Below are 24558 nucleotides of genomic sequence, written 5' to 3' on the forward strand. Positions count from 1 at the left end.
GGAGAAAGAAGCTTATGGAGTGACTTGATTACAGTATATAAGTACCTACATGGGGAACATACTTAACTTTGAGCTGTTCGGTTTAGCACAGAAAGGTGTAACAGGATCCAATGGCTGGAAGGTGAAGCTCAACAAATTCAGACTGGAAATAAGTCTGAAATCGTTAACATTGAGAGTGATTAACCACTGGGACAACTTACCAAAGAGTTGTGGTGAATCCTCTGTCGCTGACAGCTTTTAAATCAAGAGTGGAGGTTTTTCTAAAAGATCTGCTCTAGGAATGTTGTGGGGAAGTTCTGTGACCTCTGTTACACAGGAGTTCAGACTAGATGGTCACAATGGTCTCTTCTGGCCTTGGAATCTGTGGAGCACTCAGATATTATAGGTTTCAGAGTATGATGAATGCCGTAGGAAAAACCTGTGAGGAAATTAATTCTGGCTTTAGAGCAGGGTTTGACAATTGTGCAGTAAATAAGGCATAGGACCAGTGGCTTATTATTGCCTAGGGTGGAAAATTTGCAGGGGCGGCAAATTTGCTCGTGCCCCCTCCCCAACTCCGCCCCTTCCCCAAATTCCCAGTCTGCCTCCTCCCCCAGGCGCACCACGCTTCCCTCCTCCCACCTCCCTCACTAGCTTGCCGTGCGAAAGCGCTGGGAGGGAGGGAGAAGCGAGTAGCGGCCTGCTCGGAGGAGGTGGACAGAGGTGAGCTGAGGCCCCCGGGCGCGAGGAGTAACCCGAGGGGGGGTGGGAATTGCTCCCCGCCCCAGCTCACCTCCACTCTACCGCCGCCATCCCCTGAGTGCACTGCAACTCCTGCTCCCCCCTCCCTCCCAGGCTTGCCACGCAAAAGCACTGGGAGGGAGGGAGGAGAAGCGAGTAGCAGCGTGCTCGGGGGATAGCAGAGGTGAGCTGAGGCTGGCGGGCGCAGGGAGTAACTCTTGGGGTGGGGGGTGGGAGGGAACAGCTCTCCAGCTCACCTCCACTCCACCTCTGCCATCCCTTGAGCGGTCCACAATTCCCCTTCTCCCCACTCCCTCCCAGACTTGCTGTGGGGGAGCAGAGGTGAGCTGGTGCGGGGGAGGGGGGCTCAATTTTTTGAGGGTCTGGGGGAGGCAAATTTGTTAAACTGCCACTGCATACAGCACACATTGAACAACGAGGACAAAACAGAATATTGAATAGCTGCTCATTAAGTGAGCACAGTCCATCCTTTGCACTGAATGAGGCAGGATTCCTCTGAAAAAATAGAATATGATCATATAAGTAAGGATGGTAACAAAATCCATATGCATAGGGTGACAAAATTAAGGTTGCATATTTGTTTAATAAACCAGGAAAGTACAACATGCTGTTACTATTTTAATATCTTTTTGATATGGGCTGTAGTAATTCCTTCGTACCATTAATAACCTCGTTTGATAGGTATTGCATGTGAAGTGGAAGTAGCATTCCTTTACTTACAATGCAAGACTGAAAATTGTCTTCCCCATTTTCCTTTTATACTGTATCTTTATCTTGTTAATTAAAACACCATTCAGTGTGGTTTGGTCTATTGAAATTCCTTACAACTTGTTTTCTCCTGGGAGGACATAATTGCTTTGGCAGGTCAGTAAGTTGGTTATGTTTTAGAAAAGATGGAAGTGTATGGCCTTTGCTGTACAATAGGTTTATTTTTTATTCTGGTTTTTTTGGCATTTTTAATGTATGATTACACAGACTGATGTACGAAGTGTATTCATTAGTAGATTTTGACCATAATGTACAAGTGAGTTTCATGATTAGAAATGCAAAGAGTTACTATCACATTATTCTTCAATAAAATGACTCCTGGCATCATTATCTGTCTCTCCTGCTTTCCACGATCCTTGTTTTTAATCTCACATGTATTTTATTTATTTAAATAGTTTGATGTCTTCTGCACCATTACTAAATAGTTTGAAGACTGAGTACTTTATTTAAAAATAAAACTTTCCACACACCTGTTCCAGTTTCCTTCTCCATTTTTAGAGGTGACTTAAAAAGCGGGACATGAAATACTTGCAGTTTCACGCGAAGTAAAACAATAGTAGAATGGGTGCCCTTTGCTTTTGTCCACTACTTCATTCCTTTTTAGGGATAAACTCATCTGTCTCAGGCCTCGTTTATCTGCTGGGCCATAGGTTATTACCTTGATTCACATATTAATCCACCTGTACTTTGTATGTATTCTTAATTCCTCAGTCTCATAGGAGAAGAGTCGTATGTTGGTTTGAATCTTAGTTGGCAGTTATGTCTTCTGGAGCAGAAATTGGGGAACTTTAATCAAGTGCTGGATGTTGTTGGGTTTAATTATGAGAGATGGCTTTAAAATGAGATTATTTCTACTGATCTTTGCTGGATTTCCAGGTAGAAGTTACGCTTACTAAGCTTTTTTCAAAAGGTGGGGGATAATTCTGGAGACTTAATCAACATTTCTGTTCTCTAGTGAAACATTTCAGTTGTCCAAAGCTGTGAGCTATTGCTAAGTGTGTAATGACTTCCACATTTGTCCATTAAATTGCTATGCTATGTTTCTGTCTCTTTTCTTTTTATGTGTTTTGATAACTTTAGTATGGAACACGCTATGTACAAGCAAACTCAGTTCTACTCCCAATTCTAATTGTGTATTATGCCTTAATACAAGGGTATGTATTAAAGGCTTTCCTAATTATAAAGTTGCTACACTCGGTTATGTCATATGATTTCTACATTTCTAATGGAACACATGAAGAATCAATCTGCTTTGTCGCTCTAAGTGTTTCCTCAGTGATTTGGAGAGAAGGTCCAATGGTGGGATCCAGAGATATATTAACAAAAGGTAGCTGCTCCGTTTTATGTCACATAAGACACACTGAAAATTTTTTGGCTAGACTACCCCCGGTTATTGAGGCTTTAACTATATTCCGTGATGTGTGGTTCTAAGGTGAACATGAGTTAATCCAGCATTGAACTGGATTAACTTTTCAGAGTCACCAGAAGAGGTAGACTCCCTACTAGCCTCCTCTACTCTGGGGGTTTATTTGTTTGTTGTTGCAGAGAGATACTGCCCTCCTTCTTCCATATTCTTATTCTCCACCTTCCAAAAGAAAAATTTCAGACTTTTTTAGGGGGGTAGGAGGAAGGAGAGGGATTTATTATTTAATATTTGGGATATGCACAGCACCTTTATACTCTTTCCTGCCTGGCATATACCCAACTGTCTGTGGAAGAACTGGCCCCTATGTTGAGGTAATGGGCGGATTCTCTGAGCATGGATTGTAGAGCCCTGCATACCATTTTTGTATGGAGTTTGGTTGGACTTAACCAGGAACTCTGATCTTGAAGGAGAGTGGTGCAGAATGTGCAAAACCTTTTGTTTGTGGTTTGTATTTTGTTTGATAAATACCTGAGAAATTTTAATGTTTGTTAAAAAACTTAAAAAAACAGGTGAAAACTGATACAAAAAAAGTCAGTGTCACTTTTTTTTGGGTAAATATTAACAGTTAGTATTGGGGGATGGAAGGAACGAAAAAGCAACAAATAGAAAGGTTCAGAGTGTTGAAAGTAAAAGCAGTTTAATGCTGGTTCATTTCATTAGCTGTATGTTAACTGTGCATACACACATGCATGCATGTACATGTGTGATTCTTCCACTATATTACCTTACTTTAACAGACAGCCTTGCATTTACACTCAGACTAATTTGTTATTAACGTAAGAAAATCCAGTCCATTAGGTAGATTTGTTTAACATAATCAGTACTTTCAATGTACTTAAGTGGTCCAAAAATTGGGTTAAAATCCATAAAAACTGAATAATAGCTTTTGTAAAAACTGGGAATTATTGTTTTTTATTAAAAATTGGTAAACACTGAAAACTAAAGTCTTAAAATGTGTGACTGTTGAATAGTGAACCCTTTCCCTTCAGAATTATGACTAGAGCAGTGTTTCTCAATCTGTTTGAGTTCAGGACCATTTATAAACCTTGATGATACGTTGCAACCCAAAGGCCTCCCCTCCACAGTTTGGGCGGGGCAGGGGACTCAGAGCTAAGAGTCCAGGTGCTCCAGCCAGATGTGAATAGCTGGAACACCCCCCACCAGCAATGGGGGGGGGGGAGGTGAGCCAAGATAATCACCCCAAAACACGCCCTCCTCCCATATGACCCATGTCAGAGGTGGAGGGGAGCCTGGGGAAGGAATTAGGGGCAGGCAGAGGGATGCGGGGGACTGTGGGGTGGGGGGAAGGATATGGGAGCAGAGCAGTCTGGGGGAGGGGCGATCAGCCTATAGTGCCCCCAAGTATATAGCCCCACGTACTGTCCATAGGCAGTAGAGGAGTGAGGGGAATTTGAGGTCCTGGAGGTAAAGTGGGGGTAATAGAGAAAAGAATTAGTTGGGGGTATAGGTAGCATGACAGAGGGGAAGTCACCAGGCTGAGTGAGAGGAGTACATTGGGTAGGGGCAAGTTTGGTGGGGAGGACAGGAGTGGAAGATGGGGTGCTGCTCAGTTGCAGGGCTGGATGCACTTTGGGAGGCCAGTACTTACTGGAGAACATGACACTATTTCCCTCTCGGCTCCTGTCCTTGTAGCCAGCTGGGCTTGGCGCCCCACTCTGGGGCCTTGGCTACACTGGTGCTTTACAGCACTGCAACTTTCTCGCTCAGGGGTGTGAAAAAAACAGTCCCCTGAGCGCTGCAAGATACAGCGCTGTAAAGCGCCAGTGTAAACAGTGCTGCAGCGCTGGGAGCACAGCTTCCAGCGCTGCAAGCTAAACCCCATCAGGATGTGGAGTATATGCAGCGCTGGGAGAGCTCTCTCCCAGCGCTGGTGCTGCGACCACACTTGCACTTCAAAGCGCTGCCGCGGCAGCACGTTGAAGTTTCAAGTGTAGCCATACCCTGGGTGTTACATACACCAGCGTCATAGTACTGCTCTGGTTTAGCCTGGATACCCTGCTTGGGGGGAGGGGAGGAATTTGTGTGAGTAACATTGTGACCTGGCGCATGGGGTTGTAGCACCCCTCACTCAAATTTGGCCCAGCTTGCGCCCCGTCATCATGATGGAGGGGTTGCTAGGCCAAACCTAGGCAGCGCTGCAACCCTGTGCACTGGGTCACAACACATGGAGCAAGGAGCCAAGCCTAACCAGCCATGCAACTCTTTGACATGTATTGGTGACCCAGTTTTGGGTTCTGACCTGCAGGTTGAGAAACCATGGACCTGGAATCAGTAGCACCCAGGAAGCTTGCTGAGCTTCAAGTGACCAGCCTAATGAGCCAGTTTTTTGCCTTTGGTGTGCAGATTGCTAACACTTATCTCTGTTCTTTTAACAGGCTGCTGATACTCTTGCTGTGAGACAAAAAAGAAGAATCTATGACATCACCAATGTTTTGGAAGGCATAGATTTAATTGAGAAAAAGTCAAAAAACAGCATCCAATGGAAGTAAGAAGTGTCAATTCTGCATAATTTCACATTCTCAAGGGAGGGAAAAGTTGGCCTTGTTCCTTTTTCCTTGGCTATATTCAACAATAATTAAAATGCATTTTGTAATCAGTGGTAGCCTATGTAGAATATGTCAGTGGTCTCAGTCCAGTTCCTAATGACCACGTGTCCTCACTGCAATTGGAGTCCTTGTTTTCAGAGAGGCCAAAAACTGATAGTGCTGGAGACTGAAGTACTCTGAGCTGTGAAGTCTGAGGTTTTCAGCATAATTGAGGGGCAATTTAGCATTGTTTTTTTCATACTGTACCATGTCTAGATTAAAATTTCAGGACTGTCAATATGGCAATTTATATGGGCACTAAAATTTATATAACAACTTTATAACTTGCTACTTAAAATAAATAAATCTTTGAACTTCAAGATGAGTTTGGGCAGGGATTGGGGATGTGGCTGTGATGTGTGTGGTAGAGTTGAACAGAGCAGTGCCAAGGACCAGGTAGGCAGTGTGCTAGCCTAAGATTCTGTCTATGACAAGGGTTGGCAACCTCTGGGCCAGTTAGTTTACCTGCCGCATCTGCAGGTTCGGCGGATTGCGGCTCCCGCTGGCCGCGGTTCGCCGTCCCAGGCCAATGGGGGTGGGGGGAAGCCGTGGCCAGCACATCCAGCACTGCTTCCCGTCGCCTTCATTGGCCTGGGACAGCGAACCACGGCCAGTGAGAGCTGTGGTCTGCCAAAACCTGCCGATGCAGCAGGTAAACAAACTGGCCCGGCCCGACAGGGTGCTTACCCTGGTGAGCTGTGTGCCAGAGGTTGTCAACCACTGGTCTATGAGCAAACGTTCCATTCTCCCATCGCCCCAGTGAAGAGCTAACTAGGGGCAATTGAGCTGGGTACGCAGCCCTGACACAGAGAATGCCACCTGCTATGAAAATGGAAAACAGTGACTGGAATCCCAACGTTGGCCCCACATTTAAGACATTTTTCAATATTTTTCTACTTAAAAAAGAAAAGCAGGAATTTTACTACCTCTTAGTATTTCATAATATAATTAATATGGTAGGTTTAAAAAAAAAACAAAAACAAATTCTCTCTCTCTCTGTAGTTTTTTACATTATTATTACACATATTGTGACTGCATAAAATATTGTACCTTTTTAAAAGAGGTGTAGGTGCTGGCTGCAATACAAAAGAAGTCGTAGACAGATTGAGGTATCTTGAAGCAGAAATTGAAGATTTGGAACTAAAAGAAAAAGAGCTGGATCAGCAAAAATTGTGGCTGCAGCAAAGCATCAAAAATGTTATGGATGACTCCACAAACAACCAATATCCTTTGGGACATACATTGTGTCCATTCATGAAATAGAATTAAAGAAGCATCAATCATATGTTAAAAGGTTGATCACATAATATGACCTGCTCTAGAAGTGAGGAGATACTTGAACTAGGTGATCAAGTGGGGTTTACTAACTCTAGAAGAAATAGAATTAGTCTCAAGCATTTTTCTGTTAATGTGATTTCGATTTTCTTTTGCACTGGTAGTGAAATTAACTCGCCTTGTGAAACAAGTGCTATGAGACAATATCAAGATCCATTAGGCTGTGGAATACACAGTGAGATCTAAAGGAGTAGAAGAAACTTTGCTTGTGGCATTTTAAAACCAAGCTAGACAAAGCGTGGGAAGATATACTGGAGGGAACAATCTTAGGGTATGGCTACACTTGGAAATGTGCAGCGCTGGGAGTTACAGCTGTGGTCATACAGCTGTGTAGGAACAGCGCTGCAGTGTGGCCACACTGACAGCTACCAGCGCTGTAGTGTGGCCACATTTGCAGCATTTGCAGCGCTGTTGGGAGTGGTGCATTGTGGGCAGCTATCCCAGCATTCAAGTGGCTGCAATGTGCTTTTCAAAAGCGGGGGGTGGGGTGGAGTGTGACAGGGAGCGTCGGGGAGACAGAGAGAGCGGATTTTTGGAGCAGACACTGTGACAGCTCCCTGCCTTGCAAGTTCAAAAGCGGGGGGTGGGGTGGAGTATGACAGGGAGCGTCGGGGAGACAGAGAGAGCGGATTTTTGGAGCAGACACTGTGAGCTCCCTGCCTTGCAAATTCTGGCCATTTCCCCCACCCCTCTCTCAATCACTCTTAAATGTAAAAAGGCTTCAGACCAGATAAGCAGCTTCTCCGACAGACTCCCTCCGCCCCCCCGCCGTGCTGTTTGTCTCCTCAAGCAAACAGCTGTGAACATTCCAAAGCCTCCGCTCGGCTCGCTCGCTGGAGCAAAGAGCAGCTGTGTTTGGTAGCTCTGGGGAGTACCTTCCAGTTTGTTGTAGACAGGAATTCTGGGATACGTCTTAATACCCTGGAGGCCAATAACAGCGCTGGTGAGTGTCCACACCTGATGAGCAGCGCTGCATCACCAGCGCTGGATTCGCTACACCCGTAGCAGACCAGGAGTACAGCCAGCGCTGCAGCCAGGGAGTTGCAGCGCTGGCTGAGCTTTGTAAGTGTGGACACCGAGTAAGTTGCAGCGCTGGCTGAGCTTTGTAAGTGTGGACACCGAGTAAGTTGCAGCGCTGTAACCCCCTCACCAGCGCTGCAACTTGCAAGTGTAGCCAAGCCCTTATATTGGCAGAAAGAGGCACTGGATGATCCAATAACAGTGGTTTTCAATTTGTGGTCCATGGACCCTTGGGGTCCACAGACTATGTCTAGGATTTCCAAAAGGATCCCACCTCCATTCAAAAAATTTTAGGGGTCTGCAAATAAAAAAAAGGGTGGAAAACCACGGTTTAATAGGTCTTTTCAAGTTTTAACCTCTATGATTGTATCAGTGGTAATCTGGAAATAATCCATCCGAAATTTATACAGTGGTAATTTTTTAATGCAGAAAATCCAGACTTTTAGCATTAACTGAAATTAATTGCTTTTGTGATTTAAATTAGATTTTGGATACTCCAGGATACTCTTCTTTGGTTGTTCATAGGATAGGTTATCCAAGTCTTTTGAAAAGATATGTGAGTTGACAAACTCCTGAGACTTGTGGAAACTGGAACTGAAATTATCGTGTGTGTAAACAGGTAATAAGTATGTTGTTTAAACTATGTTTGCTCAATATTTTGTAACCACATGTTTAGCATTCTTAGGGCTAGTCTACACTGGCAATGGTAAAGCACTTTAATGTGGCAGCGTTTTAACGTGGCTTGTGCAGTCGCGGCAGAACACTGGAAGAGAGCTCTCTCAGCGCTTTAAAATAACCTACCTCTGTGAGGTGCGTAGCTGCCAGCGCTAGTGCACTGTCTACACTGGCGCTTTGCAGCGCTGAAACTTGCTGCATTCAAGGGGGTGTTTCTTCACACCCCTGAGTGAGGCAGTTGCAGTGCTGTAAAGTGCCAGTGTAGACAAGCCGTTAGAGGCTATTGAACAAAATAGGTTATTTGAGATTTTGGAGAGGGAAAAGTGCACTCTTATCTATAAATAGTTCTAAAGCACTTAACATTATATTATGATTGTTCAATACAAACTGCTCCAGTCAAATCAGTGATTTTTATCAGGGCAGGGGCTGCTTAAATTCACAGATCGTTAGCCTGATAGACTGCAGCTCTTCTGAAGTGAATCCAGTCAATACAAATAACATAATAGATAAGGTCTCTAATCAGCAAAGCAGTTAAATGTGTTTAAGTGCTATGCTGACTTGAGGCCCAGATGAGCTGTGAAATTTTAAATTTCCCATTGAATAAAGAGATTACTCTCTGTGTGCAACAATCCATTTTTAAATGAATTATTGATTGTGAACACACAGTTTGGTCCAGTTTCACAAAGCTCTGAGTGGAGTCAGTTTGCTGAGAGTGCTGGGAATGGAGTGGGATTTGACACCCCAAGCCACCTGAAAAGGTCTAATAGTAAATAGTGTACCAAACCTTGTTAACAAAATAATTTAGTAATTGGAATGTAATTAAATATCTAAAGCAACGTAGGGCTAAGTTTTGTCTTGCGTGATACTGCAAGCTGAATACCTAGTAAAAAACAAAACCCTGAGTGCCTTGCCTCTACTTCTAAACACTACAGATAAAATGACTTCCAGAAATCAGCTTTTATTTTTGAAATAGTGTAGATTTGAAGTGGAAACTACAATAATTATTTATAACCCAGTTGAAACATTGACTAAGAACATATTGCATGAAACTTCGAAATAGTTTATACAAATATATGGCACTGTCTCTCTAGCTGCAAATGGTTTCTCAGGGAAGTCCAGTGCTAAAAAATGGCCATGTGCAGTACTCAGTTTGAAATACTTTTTAACTGTATGTGGTGGGATTACAGGATTAAACCCAAAATGTTGTTTTTCAGGAGTTTTGACTAGGACCAATTTGAAAGTGAAAGGGAAAGCAGGTGCTTTCAAAGTTGTTGTAAGTGTTTGAGGATACGGGTGTACACACAAATTTTTAAAATAGAACTTGTTTTACACTTTTGGAAGCCCTGCCGTGTGCTTGCATTAAGATATATTCAGAGCTCTCTGCCCTACTTCTCAACATCAACAGGTTCCTATTTGATGGTGGTTTTTTAAATTACATTTTAGTGGCTTGCAATTATTACAAAATAATGTGTGTGTTAATGGTGGCAGAGTTAGCAAATATAATTTGACTGCACCAAATTCCATCAGACAAAATCATTAGAACCAAAATGATTTACTTTTAAACTATTTAGAAGAAAAACTTACAGAACATGGATCTGGGAACCAGTTTTTTCCTCTCTTGATAATGACAATGTCTTGATTTTGCTGTAGTTTTTGCACAGAAACAGTAAAACATCTTAGCCTTCTGTTCTGTTGACTTATCGATAACTATACTTACAGTAGCTGTTTTATATTTTTCAGTAAAGCGAACAATTCTTTTTCCAAGCTCCAGTGCTGACCTGTGTATTTTTATAGTTGACAGGTAAAACCTTGAATTTAAGGATTTTTAATAGAGAAATTGCCATAGACTATGAATTAAACCCAGGACAAACACAGGATGTTTCCTTTCAAAGCGGCTTCCCTCTCCTATTCTGTAGGCTGCATCTAGTTCTTTGATAGGTTATGTCGTCATTGGCAGAATTCATCCTGGATTCATCCAGAATTCATGCTGATCCATGATGGCTTTGGACATACTGTATCATAGTGATATGATATTAATCAGACTTATCAGTAAAAAGGAGATGGTGGTAGTATGTGTGAAATACATTTAAATAACATTTTGGAAACTTTCTAATGGTAGCCTAAGGCCAAGGCTATGCTTGAAAGGCTTTTCTGGTCTAGTTATACAGGTATGCTATATTGACAAAGCATTTATAATGTGGACATAGCTAATATTGACAAAATTCTGCATTTCTGTAGCTGCATCCATCTTGAGGGCTTTTGCCACTATTATGTCAGTCACAGATCCCACTCTTGACCAACATTCGCTATAACAGTAAAAATTTAAAGTGTAGACCTGCCCTAAACAACACTCTGTAGGAACACAAACTTCTTTTGTAAACTGCACTAAATATCAACTTCACATTGCTTAGGCAAAAATCTTAGCTTCTTACTTCTTGAAAATTTCCTTGACATAAATCACATTTTCATATGTCACTCATGAAGACATCTGTAATTGCTTCAATGGTAAGTTGCTGCTAGACTGTATTTTTGTAAGATGTTTGGAGCAGGTGGTTTAACCAAGGAAGACAAGGTAATAGTGCAGAAGCTAAATGAATTCTTTGCATTTGTCTTCACTGCAAAGGATGTGAGGGAGATTCTGATATTTGAGCCATTCTTTTTAGGTGACAGATCTGAGTAACTGTCCCAAATTGAGGTGTCATTAGAGGAGGTTTTGGAACAAAGTGATACATTAAGCAGTAATAAGTCACCAGGACCAGATGGTATTCACCCCAGAGTTCTGAAGGAACTCAGAAATGAAATTGCAGAACTACTAACTGTGGTATGTAACCTGTTGCTTAAATCAACTCTGTGCCAGATGACTGGTGGATATCTAATGTAACACCAATTTTTAAAAAAGGCTCCAGAGGTGATCCTGGCAATTACAGGCCAGTAAACCTAAGCTGAGTGCTAGGCAAAGTGGTTGAAACTATAGTAAAGAACAGGTTCATCCTATGTGTCTGATAATCATGATGTGATATATTGGGCAACAGTCAACATGATTTTTTGTAAAGGGAAATCATGCCTCGTCAACTTATTAGAATTCTTTGAGGGGGTAAACAAGCATGTGGACAAGAGTGATCCAGTGAATATAGCGTACTTGGACTTTCAGAAAGTTTTTGACAATGTCTTTCACCAAAGGCAAAGCAAGAAGTCATGGGATAAGAGGGAAGGTCCTTTTGTGGATCAGTAACTGGTTAACAGGGTAGGAATAAATAGTCAGTTATCACAGTGAAGAAAGATAAACAGCTGGGTCTCCAGGATCTCTCTTGCAACCGGCGCTGTTCAACATATTCATAAATGATCTGGAAAAAGGGGTAAATAATGAGGCAGGAAAGTTTGCAGATTTAAAAAAAAATTCAAGATAGTTAAATCCAAAGCTAACTGCAAAATGTTACAAAGGGATCTCACTAAAAGTAGGTGACTGGGCAACAAAATGGCAAATGAAATTCAAAGTAATGCACATTGGAAAACATAATCCCAACTATACATACAAAATGATAGGGTGTAAATTAGCTGTTACCACTCAATAAAAAGATCTTGGAGTCACTGTGGGTAGTTCTCTGAAAACCTCCACTCAATGTGCAATGGCAGTCAAAAAAAAAAAAAAAAAAAAAGCTGACTGAATATCAGGAAAGGGATAGAAAATATCGTAATGCTGCTATATAAATCCATATCATAACACTGCTATATAAATTGTGTGCAGTTCTGGTTGTCCTATCTCTAAAAAAGATATATTAGAATTGGAAAAAGTACAGAGAAGGGCAGCAAAAACAATTAAGGGTATGGAATAGCTTCCATAGGAGGAGAGATTAAAAAGTCTGGGACTGATCAGTTTAGAAAAGTGACGACTAAGCGGGGATGTGATAGAGGGCTATGAATGGTATGGAAAAAGTGAAGAAAGAAGTGTTATTTACTCCTTCACATAATACACTAATCAGAAGTAACAGAAGTAATAATTGGAAGTCTCCAAATGAAATTAATAGACAGCATGTTTGAAAGAAACATAAGGAAGTACTTCTTTACACCACTGACAAACAACCTCTGGAACTCATTGCCAGGGGATGTTGTGAAAGTGAAAATTATAAATGGGTTAAAAAAAACAATTGGGTAAATTCATGGAGGATAGGTCCCTCAGTGGTTATTAGCCAAGATGATCAGAGACGCAACCCCATGCTCTGACTGTCCCTATGCCTCAGACTGCCAGAAGCTGGGACTGGACGACAGAGGATGAAGCACTCAATAATTGCACTGTTCTGTTCATTCTCTCAAGCATCTGGCACCAGCCACTGTTGGAAGACAGGATAGTGGTCTGACCCAGTATGGCCATTCTTATGTTCTCGTGCATTAACCATCAGACTTGAAAGAAAGCTGTTTGTTTGAAACTTCTAGAAATGGGATCTTTTCAAATACCTCTCTCTCTCACCCCAGCCCCTCCCCAAAAACACATATCCTACAATACAAAATGGCTATTTAATGAAGATCTAGGGCCAGGGCTTCCATATTCCCAGTATTGAACAAAGTTCTTACAACATGAGGATTACTATTTGTATTTATTATATTGTTACATACACCTCATTAGAACCTTAGACCTCCATTTTTTCCCCATAGTTATTTTGAATTTAGAAAATGTTTGCAAATGTAATTATGTTTATAAGAAATGGAACTTACAATACATAGGTACTTGATACTTTGAAACTACATACTTCGACAGAAGCTACATGAACTATTAGATGTCTCTTCCATCTGCAGTCATGGATGTATGGAAGGGGGGCTTAGTTGCCCCCGGGGCATTGTTTTTCCTAATGCAGGCTCTGCAGGGCCTGTCCAAGTTCTGTGGGGTGGGGGGAGGGGGAGGAGGAGGCAGCAGGGCAGGACAGGACATGTTGGTCTGACCCACCAGAGGTTCCCCAGAAAAGACAACTTAGGCCCAGGCTTCCATATATTTTCTGTGGACAACTGCAGCCAGGGGGAATACCTGACAGTACAGTTCCAGTGGAGCCATCCTACTGGGGATAGCTGAAGCCAAGAACTAGGGAATAAGCACAGAACATCTGCACAGACGGCCCCTGTCCTTGGATATTATGGTTATGAATACATAGATGAACAAGTTTTCTTCAAGCTTTGCTCTCATTCATGTTAGAATTTGTTCCTGAAGCACATCAAAACGTGCAGGATTTGTATCAGACTAATGCTGAAGTGGCATTAGAAAAGAACTATATTCCATTTGAGTGTATGCAACCCAAGCATGTGTAAAATTACATATGGTTAACATTTTCTTAAATTACTACTTCACTAGGAGACACACTTCTAGCAATTCAAGCACCTTGTGGTACACAATTAGAAGTACCTATACCTGAAATGGTATGTACAAACTGTTTGCTTACATATGTGTGGTGTGGGAGGTGTAAGGATGCCTGTGTTGCAGCTAGCAAGGTTTGTGTCTTCATCTGTGTGGGAGAAAAAAATAGGATTCACTGAATTGCATGTGGGCTGATATTGGATAAACAGCAGTTTTGCACATCTAGACAGACTAAAAGTGATTAGACCTTTCAGTTAAAACAAGTTACAGTTGGGTTTTTCCCTTCCTCCTCCTCTCTCCTGCTTGCAAAAGCCCAATAGCTGCTGTTTCCCTTCAGGCAAAAAGCAGTGGTGCTTCCTTCAGAGTCTGTCAATGCTGGTCTTTCAGTGGCAAGCTCCTTTCCTCCCAACCGCTGCTGGGCCAAGGAATTTAGAAACCAAAATCAGATTTCCCATAGAACAAGAATAAGCAGTAGAAAAACTGATTGTCATTAAGAACTAGACCAGATAGCACAACAGAGAATAATAGCGCAGTCTTGCTTTGGCCAAGAAAGATGGATGGGCAAGACAATCTACTTTGCTTCATGTTTTTACCTTCTGCCATCTTCTGTTTCTGTGGCCACGTCTATACGACGCACCGTATTGGCGCGTTACAATCGATTGCTCGGGGATCGATATATCGCGTCTCATCTAGACGTGATATATCGATCCCTGAGCGCGCTTACATCGATTCCGGAACTCCACCAAAACCAATGGAGTTCCGGAATCGACATGGCGAGCCGTGCACATCGATCCTGCTCGGTGAAGATGGGTGAGTACATCGATTTTAGATAATCGATTTCAGCTACGCTATTCTCGTAGCTGAAATTGCGTATCTAAAATCGATTTTTGCGCTTCGTGTAGACCTGGCCTGTGATACAGTGCTTTTCAGTTTTTCATGCTGCCTACACAGGTGGGGAGAAAGTTGCAAACATTTTTTGTGCAGTTGTGGGAGGATAGTGATTCCATTTGATGCATTTCATAGTTTAACTTGAGCAAGGAATGAGTAAAATCACAGTAACTAAACAAAGAGGTTTTTAAAAATGCCACAAGGTGAACTGCAATGCTAATCTAATGAGACTGTCCTTTGTACTGCTGGACACAGATAACTTGTATTAGTTGTCTTCATGACTGAAATATCTCACCTGTTCCCAAAATAGAAAGATAATGACTTAATCTGATGAACTGGCCAGTGGTAGCAGCACTGCACATGCCAGGTTGAATCACAAGAACTAGCTCTTTAACATGAAGACTTCATGTTGACTGTTCTGCAGGGAAATTGTCCCCATTAACACTAATTGTCCTGTGTTCACTGAATCAGGGAGAAAAGAATTTGGCTATGGTGGGACAGTTAGTTCCAATTAAGTCAATTTTGCAGATGAGAAAATTATTTTAGAAGGGCTACTTGTATATCCCAGGGGTCAAGTTTTATGGGAACCCTGCTGTGACTCGCAGCTAAGCTTGAATTCAATTACATGAACATTCCACAGAATTCTGTACTTGAGTGCCATGTGTCAGTTGTTAATTATGTGAGAATGTAGAAGGGTTGGAATCTTATTGGTTACAGGTTGTGTTGTATTGGTTTTAAGTCTCTTTTTCTGTCTGATATGTGATGATAGTTAACTTAGCATAAAACTGTCTTAATGTAGTCTTATGACAAGAAAATTGTATGTCACCTTGCAATTGCACCTTGAGAATTTTATTCTTAAATAAAAGTTTTTTACCTAGGCAATTATGTGTTTCCATTACTTTCTATGGCAGTCTCTGCATGTAGTCATTTGGCTTAATTGTCAGTCACAAGGAATTGTAACTGTTATTTCAATGTGCTACCTTTAAAGGGACAAAATGGACAAAAGAAATACCAGATCAGTCTAAAGAGTAGTTCAGGACCAATCCATGTGCTGCTTATTAATAAAGACTCAAGTTCCCCCACACCTGTGGTGTTTCCAGTTCCTCCACCTGATGACATTGCACAGCCCCCATCTCAACCTGCAATTCCAGTGACTCCCTCAAAACCTACGGCATCTACTGAGAATCCATCAGAGCAGCATGACATTAACCAGGAGCAGCATTTGCCACATACCCCAGTAACAGATACACCATCAGGTGGGTCCATGGTTTGTTCACCCCGCCCCCAAAAGAGATTGTTTAGAGATGGGATAGAGAAAGGGAATCAACTGTTAGCATAATGTAGCAGCTGCTGACCTGAGACCTGACACCAATGGAGTTACTGTCAGCTGGCTGGAAGTTGCAGGGGGTAGTCACCATCCTCTTCCTATTCTATGTTCAGAGTCCTGTTGAAGTGGATTGTTCCACTTGCAGTTTATCATCCTATACCAGAAACACGTCAGAAGTGATACAGGAACCAGCCCACAACAGGGTTCTTGGCTGTTCCTCAAGGTGACTGCATGTGGTATATGAAAAAGGCTTCAAACTTCTACTGGAATGTAAAGCTTGAACATTTACCTTTGACAAGCTCGTACTAGGACAGTCCCTACTGTTGTTGCAAAAGGCAGTTTTATGTGAAAAGCAGGCTCAGTGAGGGAGATTACCTGAACTTGTTTTTATCACTATGGATAATCAAATGCCGTTTAGCAACATACTACAGAAATTGTGAACCAAATCTCTGAAGGGCCTTGAGATCTGTGTCTGCTTTTTGAAAGATGACATCTCAAATACTGGCCATGTTCTGCCAGTAAGACTTAGCCAAATACAGGTGTGTCTGCATATAGTTTACCATAACAGACTTTGTAATATGTATTTTTCTGCCATTGTAGACAACAGTGTGCAAGAGAACAATACAACTCCAGCAACTCCTTACTCTAGCCTTCCGGACTCCTTGCTGTATACAAGCCTTGCAACAGATGCAACACAAACTACTACTAGCTCAAATGCGTATCAGGCCTTGCTTCCCTTGGATGTTAATTGTATTCTCAAGCCAAACTCATTTGATATAGCAAAGATGGATGAGCCCACAGGTAGGCAGACTCTCTCTAGTTTAACCCTTACTGACAAAGCTAGCAGCAGATTTCCCAGGGGAGAAGAGGCAGCAGTTTGTCTTGTCTGCAGCCTTTCCCTTGTCCCTCCTGGAGCTCTTTTCTTTTCATCATTTTGGCTGTGGTTGCTGGCTGGTTTTGGGTAAAGTGCATCCCTCATAGAGGTGCTCTATTCTGGGTACATTGGTTACATTCCCTTTGTAGTTATAAGTATTTGTGTAACCTAAGAATAGCACCAGAAACTGTCCAAAGGGAAAAGTCAAGGGGTTTTATTATTTTAAGCCCAGTAGGATACTGGTCTGGTTGACTCCCTCTACTGCTCTTGAAAGCATTACGTTATAAATGTAGTAGTCTACCAGCTAACACTCTCCATTTCAGTAGCTGTTTAATGCACAGAACCTGGGTTGACTTTCACAAATAAGTACTTTTGTGTTTAACAGGAACTATTAGTAGTGATATCATTGACGAATTAATGTCTTCAGATGGTAAGCATTTAGCATTCCTTTTTTTTTTTCTAAATAAGTTATATTTTAAAAATGTGATTCATTCATAGGAATGTAGGACTGGAAGGGATCTCCTGATGCATTGAGTCTAGTCCTCTGTTATTGCAGGCAAATGTCATTCATATCTGAATTCATCACTTCCCTAGGTTTTTGTTCAAATCTGATTCCAAAATTCGTTACAAATATCTCATATTAAAATGGCTGCTACACAGTCGACATTGTGTAGTGTGGACCCTGCAGTAGGTAGATCTAAGTTACTATTAAGCTATGCTATTAACATAACTCAAATAGCGTAGCTTAGATTGACTTTCATACACAGTGTAGACATGGCCTCAGTCTCTTCATGCCTTAGTTTCCAGTCTCTAAAGGGGGATAATAGCATGACACTACCTCACAGGAAAAATACATTTGAAGACCGTGAGGCAGATACTACAATAATGGAGTCTATATAATACAATAGACCCACTGCTAAGTACCAACCACAAAGGCTGCTTAAGTGTTGCTTTGCTGCAGCAGAGGAAACTAATGTCTGTTACCTGCAGCAAAGCCAGTGCAGTGTAAGATAGCAAAGGAAATTCATTTAAAGCATAGTAAATAAATTGCGTCTACACATTTAAATTATTTTAAACCTTATTTTGGTGGAGTTGCACCAGGATCCCCAATGCACAGTCCAGTGCTTGCAGACAAATATTGCCAAAGCAAAGCAAGTTGTAACATTTTGGACTACTGACACTGGACACCAAAATTTTTATTTACCTTCTGATGGAAATGATTTGAAATTTACTGGATGTTGCAAGGCAGAATTTTAATTATAATAGATTTCTGTGATTCTATGATTGATTAAACTGTTCTTGTTTTACAGTTTTTCCTCTCTTACGACTCTCTCCTACTCCCGGAGATGACTACAACTTTAACCTGGATGATAACGAAGGAGTCTGTGATCTTTTTGATGTGCAGATACTAAATTATTAGATTCGGTGGGAACCAGACTGTCATATCTACCTCTAACTTTATAACATTCTAGACTTCTTCATAACCTAAGTATTTTAAATAATGAATGTATAACCTCTTAGTTCACTGACTCTGGGGGTGCATTTCCTTTTGCTTCCTTACTTGCTTCACAAAACACCTTAAATTCAAAACCAGAAGAAAGGGCTTTTATCAATGTTCTCTGGCATTTTTTCACAAGTTACATTAATGTAACTCAGTTTTGAAATCCCAGGTTCTCAAACCCCCTGCCCCCCCCCTTTTTTCTTGCAGCCTTCTGTTTACCAAAAAAAAGAAAAAAACCACAACGCAAGGCTTGTCACTTAGCAGAATTTTCTTTCTGAAGCTTTACTGCCAAGAAGCTCTCTGTTTTTAACCTTTCGCTACAATTTTAAAAAAAGCTTTCACTGCCAAATTTTGAAGTGAAGGACATTAAATGGGTTATGTTAAATTGTTTTCAGTGAACCAATTTTGTGAAGTGCCTTCTGTTTTAGCACTTTAAGTTTCACATTTTGACTTCTGACATTCCACTTTCCTAGATTATAGGAAAGATCTGTTTGTAGTTTGTATTAAAGTGTGCCAATGCTTGTATATTAACAAGATTTTTTTAATAAAACTGTACAAACAGAGTATTCAGTATGTGCCATCTACTGATTTTTTGCCAGTAAATTTTGCTTTTGAAATTCATAGCTATTTCATTATGCATTACAACTGAGACAATAAGCTTGCAGCTGCATCCACATCAGCTGGTTCACCTTCCAGGTGCTTGGAAACCTGAAAATAATTAAAAATAAATAAAATAAATAAAGTAGAAAGCTGAGGTTGTATAAAAAATGTGATTGATGGAAGATATAAAGCTAACAAATACTTGCTGTCTGGGATTGATTAGCTCAGTGTATTGGACTGCAAGACTGCCTACATTTCTTACAACTTATTCACTTTAGGGGAATATATAATTTGCTAGACTAGACGGACCCAGTGGTCAATACTTAATGCTTCAGAGGAAAGCCAATAAAATCTGTGCCCGTAACATACATTTCCAAAATTGAGATAAACTTGAATGCTCTAGTCAACAAAATCTAAAATTGTCAAGGAGACTTACTGCACAGAGACTAACACACTGTCTAACTTGTTCCAGGGAGATTGCTTGAATTATTAATAGGGCCCCACTAGTGCTCCAGAAAGAGAGAAATTGTTTCAAAATGTTATATTTTGATGAGAGCTTCAATTGGAGCAGAGGGAGGCTGATGTTTTTACAAAAAAAAAAAGGGGGGGGCGGGGAATAACTTTTTCATATTGACACGGTCATCAAGTGGTTAGCCAGGAGATCCAGGATGTCTTGCAAAAGCAAACACCTTTATTTTCTATGCCTATTCATGTTAAGGGTTAACTCGATGACTCAAGGTGTCCAGCTGAAAATCTTAATTTTTAAAGCTCATGAGTAAAAAAAAAAAAAAAAATCAACTAAAACATCCAGATATTAAATGAAAAATCCATTCTGGCAACAATCTAGTGATGCTCAACTATTTCCTCTCTTCTGACTAAGAAGGGAGTTTGTGCCCTAAGAAGAACTGCTAAGGTTGCTTGCAGACTTGACATCTCTTCATGATGGGGTCACGACTGTGTTTTTTCAGTCAAGACCTAAAAACTTGTCCAAAATTAACGTTTAATTTTAATTCTTTCTAACCTGAGGTTGCAGCTACCCTCCCAACCAAAGATGCATTTAATAGGACTCAATTATTACCCGAGGCTTCTTTTGAGATTTTGATGAAATGCCTTTTGATAGTTGTTTGACTTCTTTCTGTACTTCAGTAAATGCTTTATTTACCGTTCTAACTCTTTCATCATTCACAATGTTTATCTTTAGAGGAGAAAAAATTGTACAAGTTAGTCAAAGGCAGTAAGAGATCTTAATATGATGCTAAGGCTTATTCATAGCCTATTTATTATACATATTTACAATGTTTCTATCTTTAAAATTGCTTGGAATGGGGCACATTCTTTAAATTATTTTAATTGTACTACTGTTTGAATGTGTAAATATTAAAGATAGTGAATTTTTAATAGAACTTTCATATAAATGGATCACTAGCAAAGAAATCTAACAAATAGGTCAAAGCTAACTTGTTTATATTGGAGATAAAAGGGGAAGAAAGATTTCCTTCTGGAAATGGAACACATAACAGAAAACTAGTTCAGACAAACTGTCACACCTTCAGTTTATTTTAGCCAATATGAAGAGGCACCCAGTCCAGGCAGGTTCTTTATTTCTATCAGCAGGTAGGTTGGCAGATACCTGTAATTTGTAATTGCTCATCTCATCTTAACTTGATCTAATGGGCCACTTTTCGGTGGTAACAGCATTCTCAAACCTGTTTTACTGTTATATACAAAATACTATATAAAATGGAGATTTGGCTCCACCTATAAATATTCCTGAATATAAGCTTGCTGCTATTTGTCACTGAAAGTTATCTTTGTATCTGAATAACATCCTCAGGTGCCAGTGACACAAAACATTTTCCCTTTGAGTCACTGTTTAAGTCCATAGATTTGGTAACATTCCAACCTTCTAAGTGACTTATTCTGTTTTGTCTAACTTGCAGCAGGAAAGTTAAGACGTCTTTCCTTAAAACACCTTCCTCAGAAAAAATATGATTACTATTGGCTTAGCTATACATTTTCCAACAGTTTGAATATATGTACTGGAAAAAATGTCTTCGCTGTTGCTTTATTAGATTCTTAACAGTTTAATTCTGTGTCAGATTATGCAGTTCAGGAGTGACACAAGCTTTGGGAAAACAAAGCCAAGTCTTGGTGGCTAACAAGTCTAGTAAATCACCTGAACAGTACAGTTTTGTCTCATTTTAGAATGAAATCTCATTAAGCCAGAGATCACATCTTAAGTCTTACTCAGTGTCATGTTCCCTAGTAATCAATAATATGCTGCAAAACCACTTTCAGAATAACCATCTCCAAGATAAAATAGTATGAAATCCTTGTATTGGGTGTATATAGAACAGTTTTGTGGACTAACCTTCAAGCTTTCAGCACTCATTAAGATAATATCATTAAATTTAGAAAATCATACTCCCACCTAGAAACTTCAGCAAGAGTTGGTTTAAAAAAAAAGGGTTGTTCAAAAAAAAAAAAAAAATTACTCAGATCCAATTTTCTAGTTTTTAAATAAATTTCCAACCAGCTTTAGTAACAAAGATTCCAGTAACCTAGATTATTTCTGTTGGGTTTTCTAACAGTGTTTGGTATATAATCAGTTTTACTGTTTACCCAATAACTCTTCCCCTTTTTGGTTTTGTAGGTCTTGCAGCAGTAAAGGCAAGATTTTGTTTGTTTGTTTGTTTAAGAAAACAAAATGGTAAAACCACAAAAATGGGCAGTAACACTTAGAGGCAAAGGGTAGTCCCCAAAGTTCTTAAAAACTCAACAACCCACTCTAGATTTCAAGTTGATTGTTCTAGTGTAAACATCTACTTCTTGTGATGTTTTCTTCTTGTTTGTTTCAAGTAGCTGTGTCAATGGAGTTCCTATCAACCAGTATTAGTTCAGGATATCCACATATAATCCTGTCTTCTGTTCTAGCCAAATAGGTGAATCAAGAAAGGGATAGTGTTTGCTTTTAGTCATTTCTCTCCATGCTCATTCATGTTTTAAATAGTGGGAAACTGAAGGCTTTTTGCCCCTGTTCTGTGGGTGAGGGCCCTACAAATTCACTGTCCATTTTGGTCAATTTCATGGGTCATAGGATTTAAAAAATTGTAAGTTTCATGATTTCAGCTATTTAAATCTACAGTTTCATGGTGGTGTAATTGTGGGGGTCCTGACCCAAAAAGGAGTTGTGTGTGTGGGGGGAGGATGTTGCAAGATTATTGTAAGGGGGTTAGCAGTACTGCTATCCTTACTTCTGCAGTGCTACTGGCAGTGATACTGCCTTCAGAGCTGGGCAGCTGAAGAGCAGCAGCTGCCAGCCAGGAGCCCAGCTGTGAAGGCAAAGTAACCACCAGCAGCACAGAAGTAAGGATGGCATAATATGGTACCGCCACCCTTCGTTCTGCGCGCTGCCTTCAGAGCTAGGCCCTCAGTAGCTGCCACTCTCTGGCCACCCAGCTCTGAAGGCACCGCACAAGTGTGACATCCTTAAAATAACCTTGAGATTCCCCTGCAACTCCCTTTTGGATCAGGACCCCCGATTTGAAAAACGCTGGTCTCACCTGTGAAATCTGTATAGTCTAGGGCAAAAGAACATAAAAGACCAGATTTCACAATCCATGAAGCATTTGTCGTGGCTGTGAATTTGATAGGGCCCTACCCATGGTACAGGTCCTGTGTGGGGTTTTTTGCTGTTTTTTTTTAAACTAAAGACTTGGTGGAGCTCTCAAAAACAACAGAGAAAAAAATGTTTGCACAAGCTTATTACTGTGGCCCTACTAACCTTCTTCAGACTTGTTGTGACCGGTTTAGCTTTATTCTTGGCCTTCAGGGATCTGGTGCTGGCCACGTGGAAGACGCTCTTCGGCTTTGACCCTTTAGCTTTGATTTTGCCCATGGCCTAGAAGGTGGTAAGACAACGAGGTTCGCCTCGTAAGTGGGTGGCGGTGTGGGCTGGGGGCCGCGCCAGCTTTTTCACCGGTAACATCGGTCTCCGGGCCTGCTACCCCACTAAGAACAGGGCTGGGGGTTGTTTAAAATTGAGTAACTTCGGCCATAAGGAGGCGGCGGTGGGGCGAGGGAAGATGGCGGCTCAGACTAAAGGAGGCTGCGGGTCCTCAAGCCAAGCAGCGGGGTAGCCTGGCGACGGCTGAGCGGCGCTGCGAGCCCAGCTGCCAGGTCGCTGGGCCCAGCCCCGTGCAGGTCCTGCTCCCCCGGTAACTCTTTCGGGAAAGGGCGGCGGAGGCTTCGTTTCCGCCCCCGATGTGAGTAACGGGCGGGGTCGAGCCAGAGTGCGCGGCCGGGCGCAGCTGCCTCACGGCGGCTCCCCGCTTCCACAGTAAAACCAACCGGCCCCTCGCCCCGCCCCACGGACACGCGCTCCCCCGGGCCCGGCCCAGGCGCACAAGGGGCTCCCCGCGCCACGTGCTCACCCCCAGCGCACTCACCCCAGCGGCTGCCGTCCGATCTCACAGCGGCGGCTGCGCGAGCGCCCTGCGTCATCACAGGGCGCTGCTGGGAATTTCCCCCGCCCCGGAGGAGGGAAACCCCGATCCTGAGGCCGCGCCCCCGGAGCCGCCCTGGCGTTCCCACGCCGCGGCTGGATGATGGGGCTCAGCTGCGTGGGGCTCACGCGGGGGTTCCGCCATGCGTGCTGCGCAATTCCATGTGCCCGGGGCGGCCTAGCAGACAGGGACGCGCCCTGCTCCTTCCCCCGGGCGGGCTCCGCTGTTCCGCTCCCCTGCGGGCTGGGAGGTTGGAAAGAAAACAATGAGGTTGCTCAGTCAGCGGCAGCACGGTGCCCACCGGCCACAAAGGCGGGCGGGAGGCAGGACAAGCTAGTAAGGGCTAATGGAGGCTAGACAACGCGGCAGAAGGAAATCAGCGACTCCCTAGGAGCCTGTCCTGAGATTATTAACAACGCTCGCACCCGACATACCGGGACAAGCACTAGGGGGTGGCGTTCGCCCGCATGTGTTTGAACTTGGGTGTGTTAGTGCCCTGCTGTTATTAAGGCCTTCCTTGAATTACACACCAAGAACCTGGAGAAGGTGTAGACAATCTGTGGTATGTGTGCCAAAGGTGACACGCAATCAGATTTTTCAGTGGCACTCACACTGTCTGGGTTTTGGCCCTCGGTCCTAGGGGCTCTGCATTTTAATTTAATTTTAAATGAAGCTTCTTAAATATTTTAAAATCCTTATTTACTTTACATACAACAATCATTTGTTGTATGTAAAGTAAATAAGGATTTACTTATCTCTAGCTTGCTTGCTAGCATATATATACCTGCCCCTGGAAATTTCCACTACCTGCGTCTGACGAAGTGGGTATTCACCCACGAAAGCTCACGCTCCAAAACCTCTGTTAGTCTGTAAGGTGCCACAGGATTCTCTGCTGCTTTCAACAATCATTTAGTTATATATTAAAGAGTTTTAGAAAGAGACCTTATAAAA

The 24558-nt window shown here is 42.0% G+C and overlaps 2 protein-coding genes across 2 annotated transcripts in view; one reads left to right on the forward strand and one right to left on the reverse strand.

Moving 5' to 3' along the window:
- Positions 1-19068, forward strand: part of E2F5 (E2F transcription factor 5) — a 36572-nt gene extending 17504 nt beyond the window's left edge. The window contains exons 2-9 of the mRNA XM_032773243.2: positions 5332-5441; positions 6603-6764; positions 11033-11076; positions 13910-13974; positions 15789-16056; positions 16728-16928; positions 17387-17431; positions 18312-19068. Of these exons, the coding sequence (XP_032629134.1) occupies positions 5332-5441; positions 6603-6764; positions 11033-11076; positions 13910-13974; positions 15789-16056; positions 16728-16928; positions 17387-17431; positions 18312-18421 (1005 nt within the window). The 3' untranslated portion in view covers positions 18422-19068. The remainder of the gene's footprint in view (positions 1-5331; positions 5442-6602; positions 6765-11032; positions 11077-13909; positions 13975-15788; positions 16057-16727; positions 16929-17386; positions 17432-18311) is intronic.
- Positions 19023-24016, reverse strand: RBIS (ribosomal biogenesis factor). Its single transcript, XM_032773271.2, has 4 exons — positions 23551-24016; positions 22887-23003; positions 20181-20297; positions 19023-19210 (listed from the first exon to the last, which is right to left on the reverse strand). The coding sequence occupies exons 2-4, from the start codon at positions 22998-23000 to the stop codon at positions 19142-19144; spliced, it is 300 nt and encodes a 99-aa protein (XP_032629162.1). The 5' UTR covers positions 23001-23003; positions 23551-24016; the 3' UTR covers positions 19023-19141.
- Positions 24017-24558: the final 542 nt, after the last annotated feature.

The sequence above is a fragment of the Chelonoidis abingdonii genome, chromosome 2, assembly GCF_003597395.2.
Source record: "Chelonoidis abingdonii isolate Lonesome George chromosome 2, CheloAbing_2.0, whole genome shotgun sequence".
NCBI classification, from domain to species: domain Eukaryota; kingdom Metazoa; phylum Chordata; order Testudines; family Testudinidae; genus Chelonoidis; species Chelonoidis abingdonii.

Bases quoted from the DNA above. Each gene is read 5' to 3' on its own strand.
- RBIS (XM_032773271.2), bottom strand. From the start codon at position 23,000: ATGGGCAAAATCAAAGCTAAAGGGTCAAAGCCGAAGAGCGTCTTCCAC. The intron at 20,298-22,886 runs GTTAGTAGGGCC...TCTCCTCTAAAG, and splicing joins TCACAACAAGTCTGAAGAAG to ATAAACATTGTGAATGATGA. The intron at 19,211-20,180 runs GTAATAATTGAG...AATTATTTTCAG, and splicing joins AATCTCAAAAGAAGCCTCGG to GTTTCCAAGCACCTGGAAGG.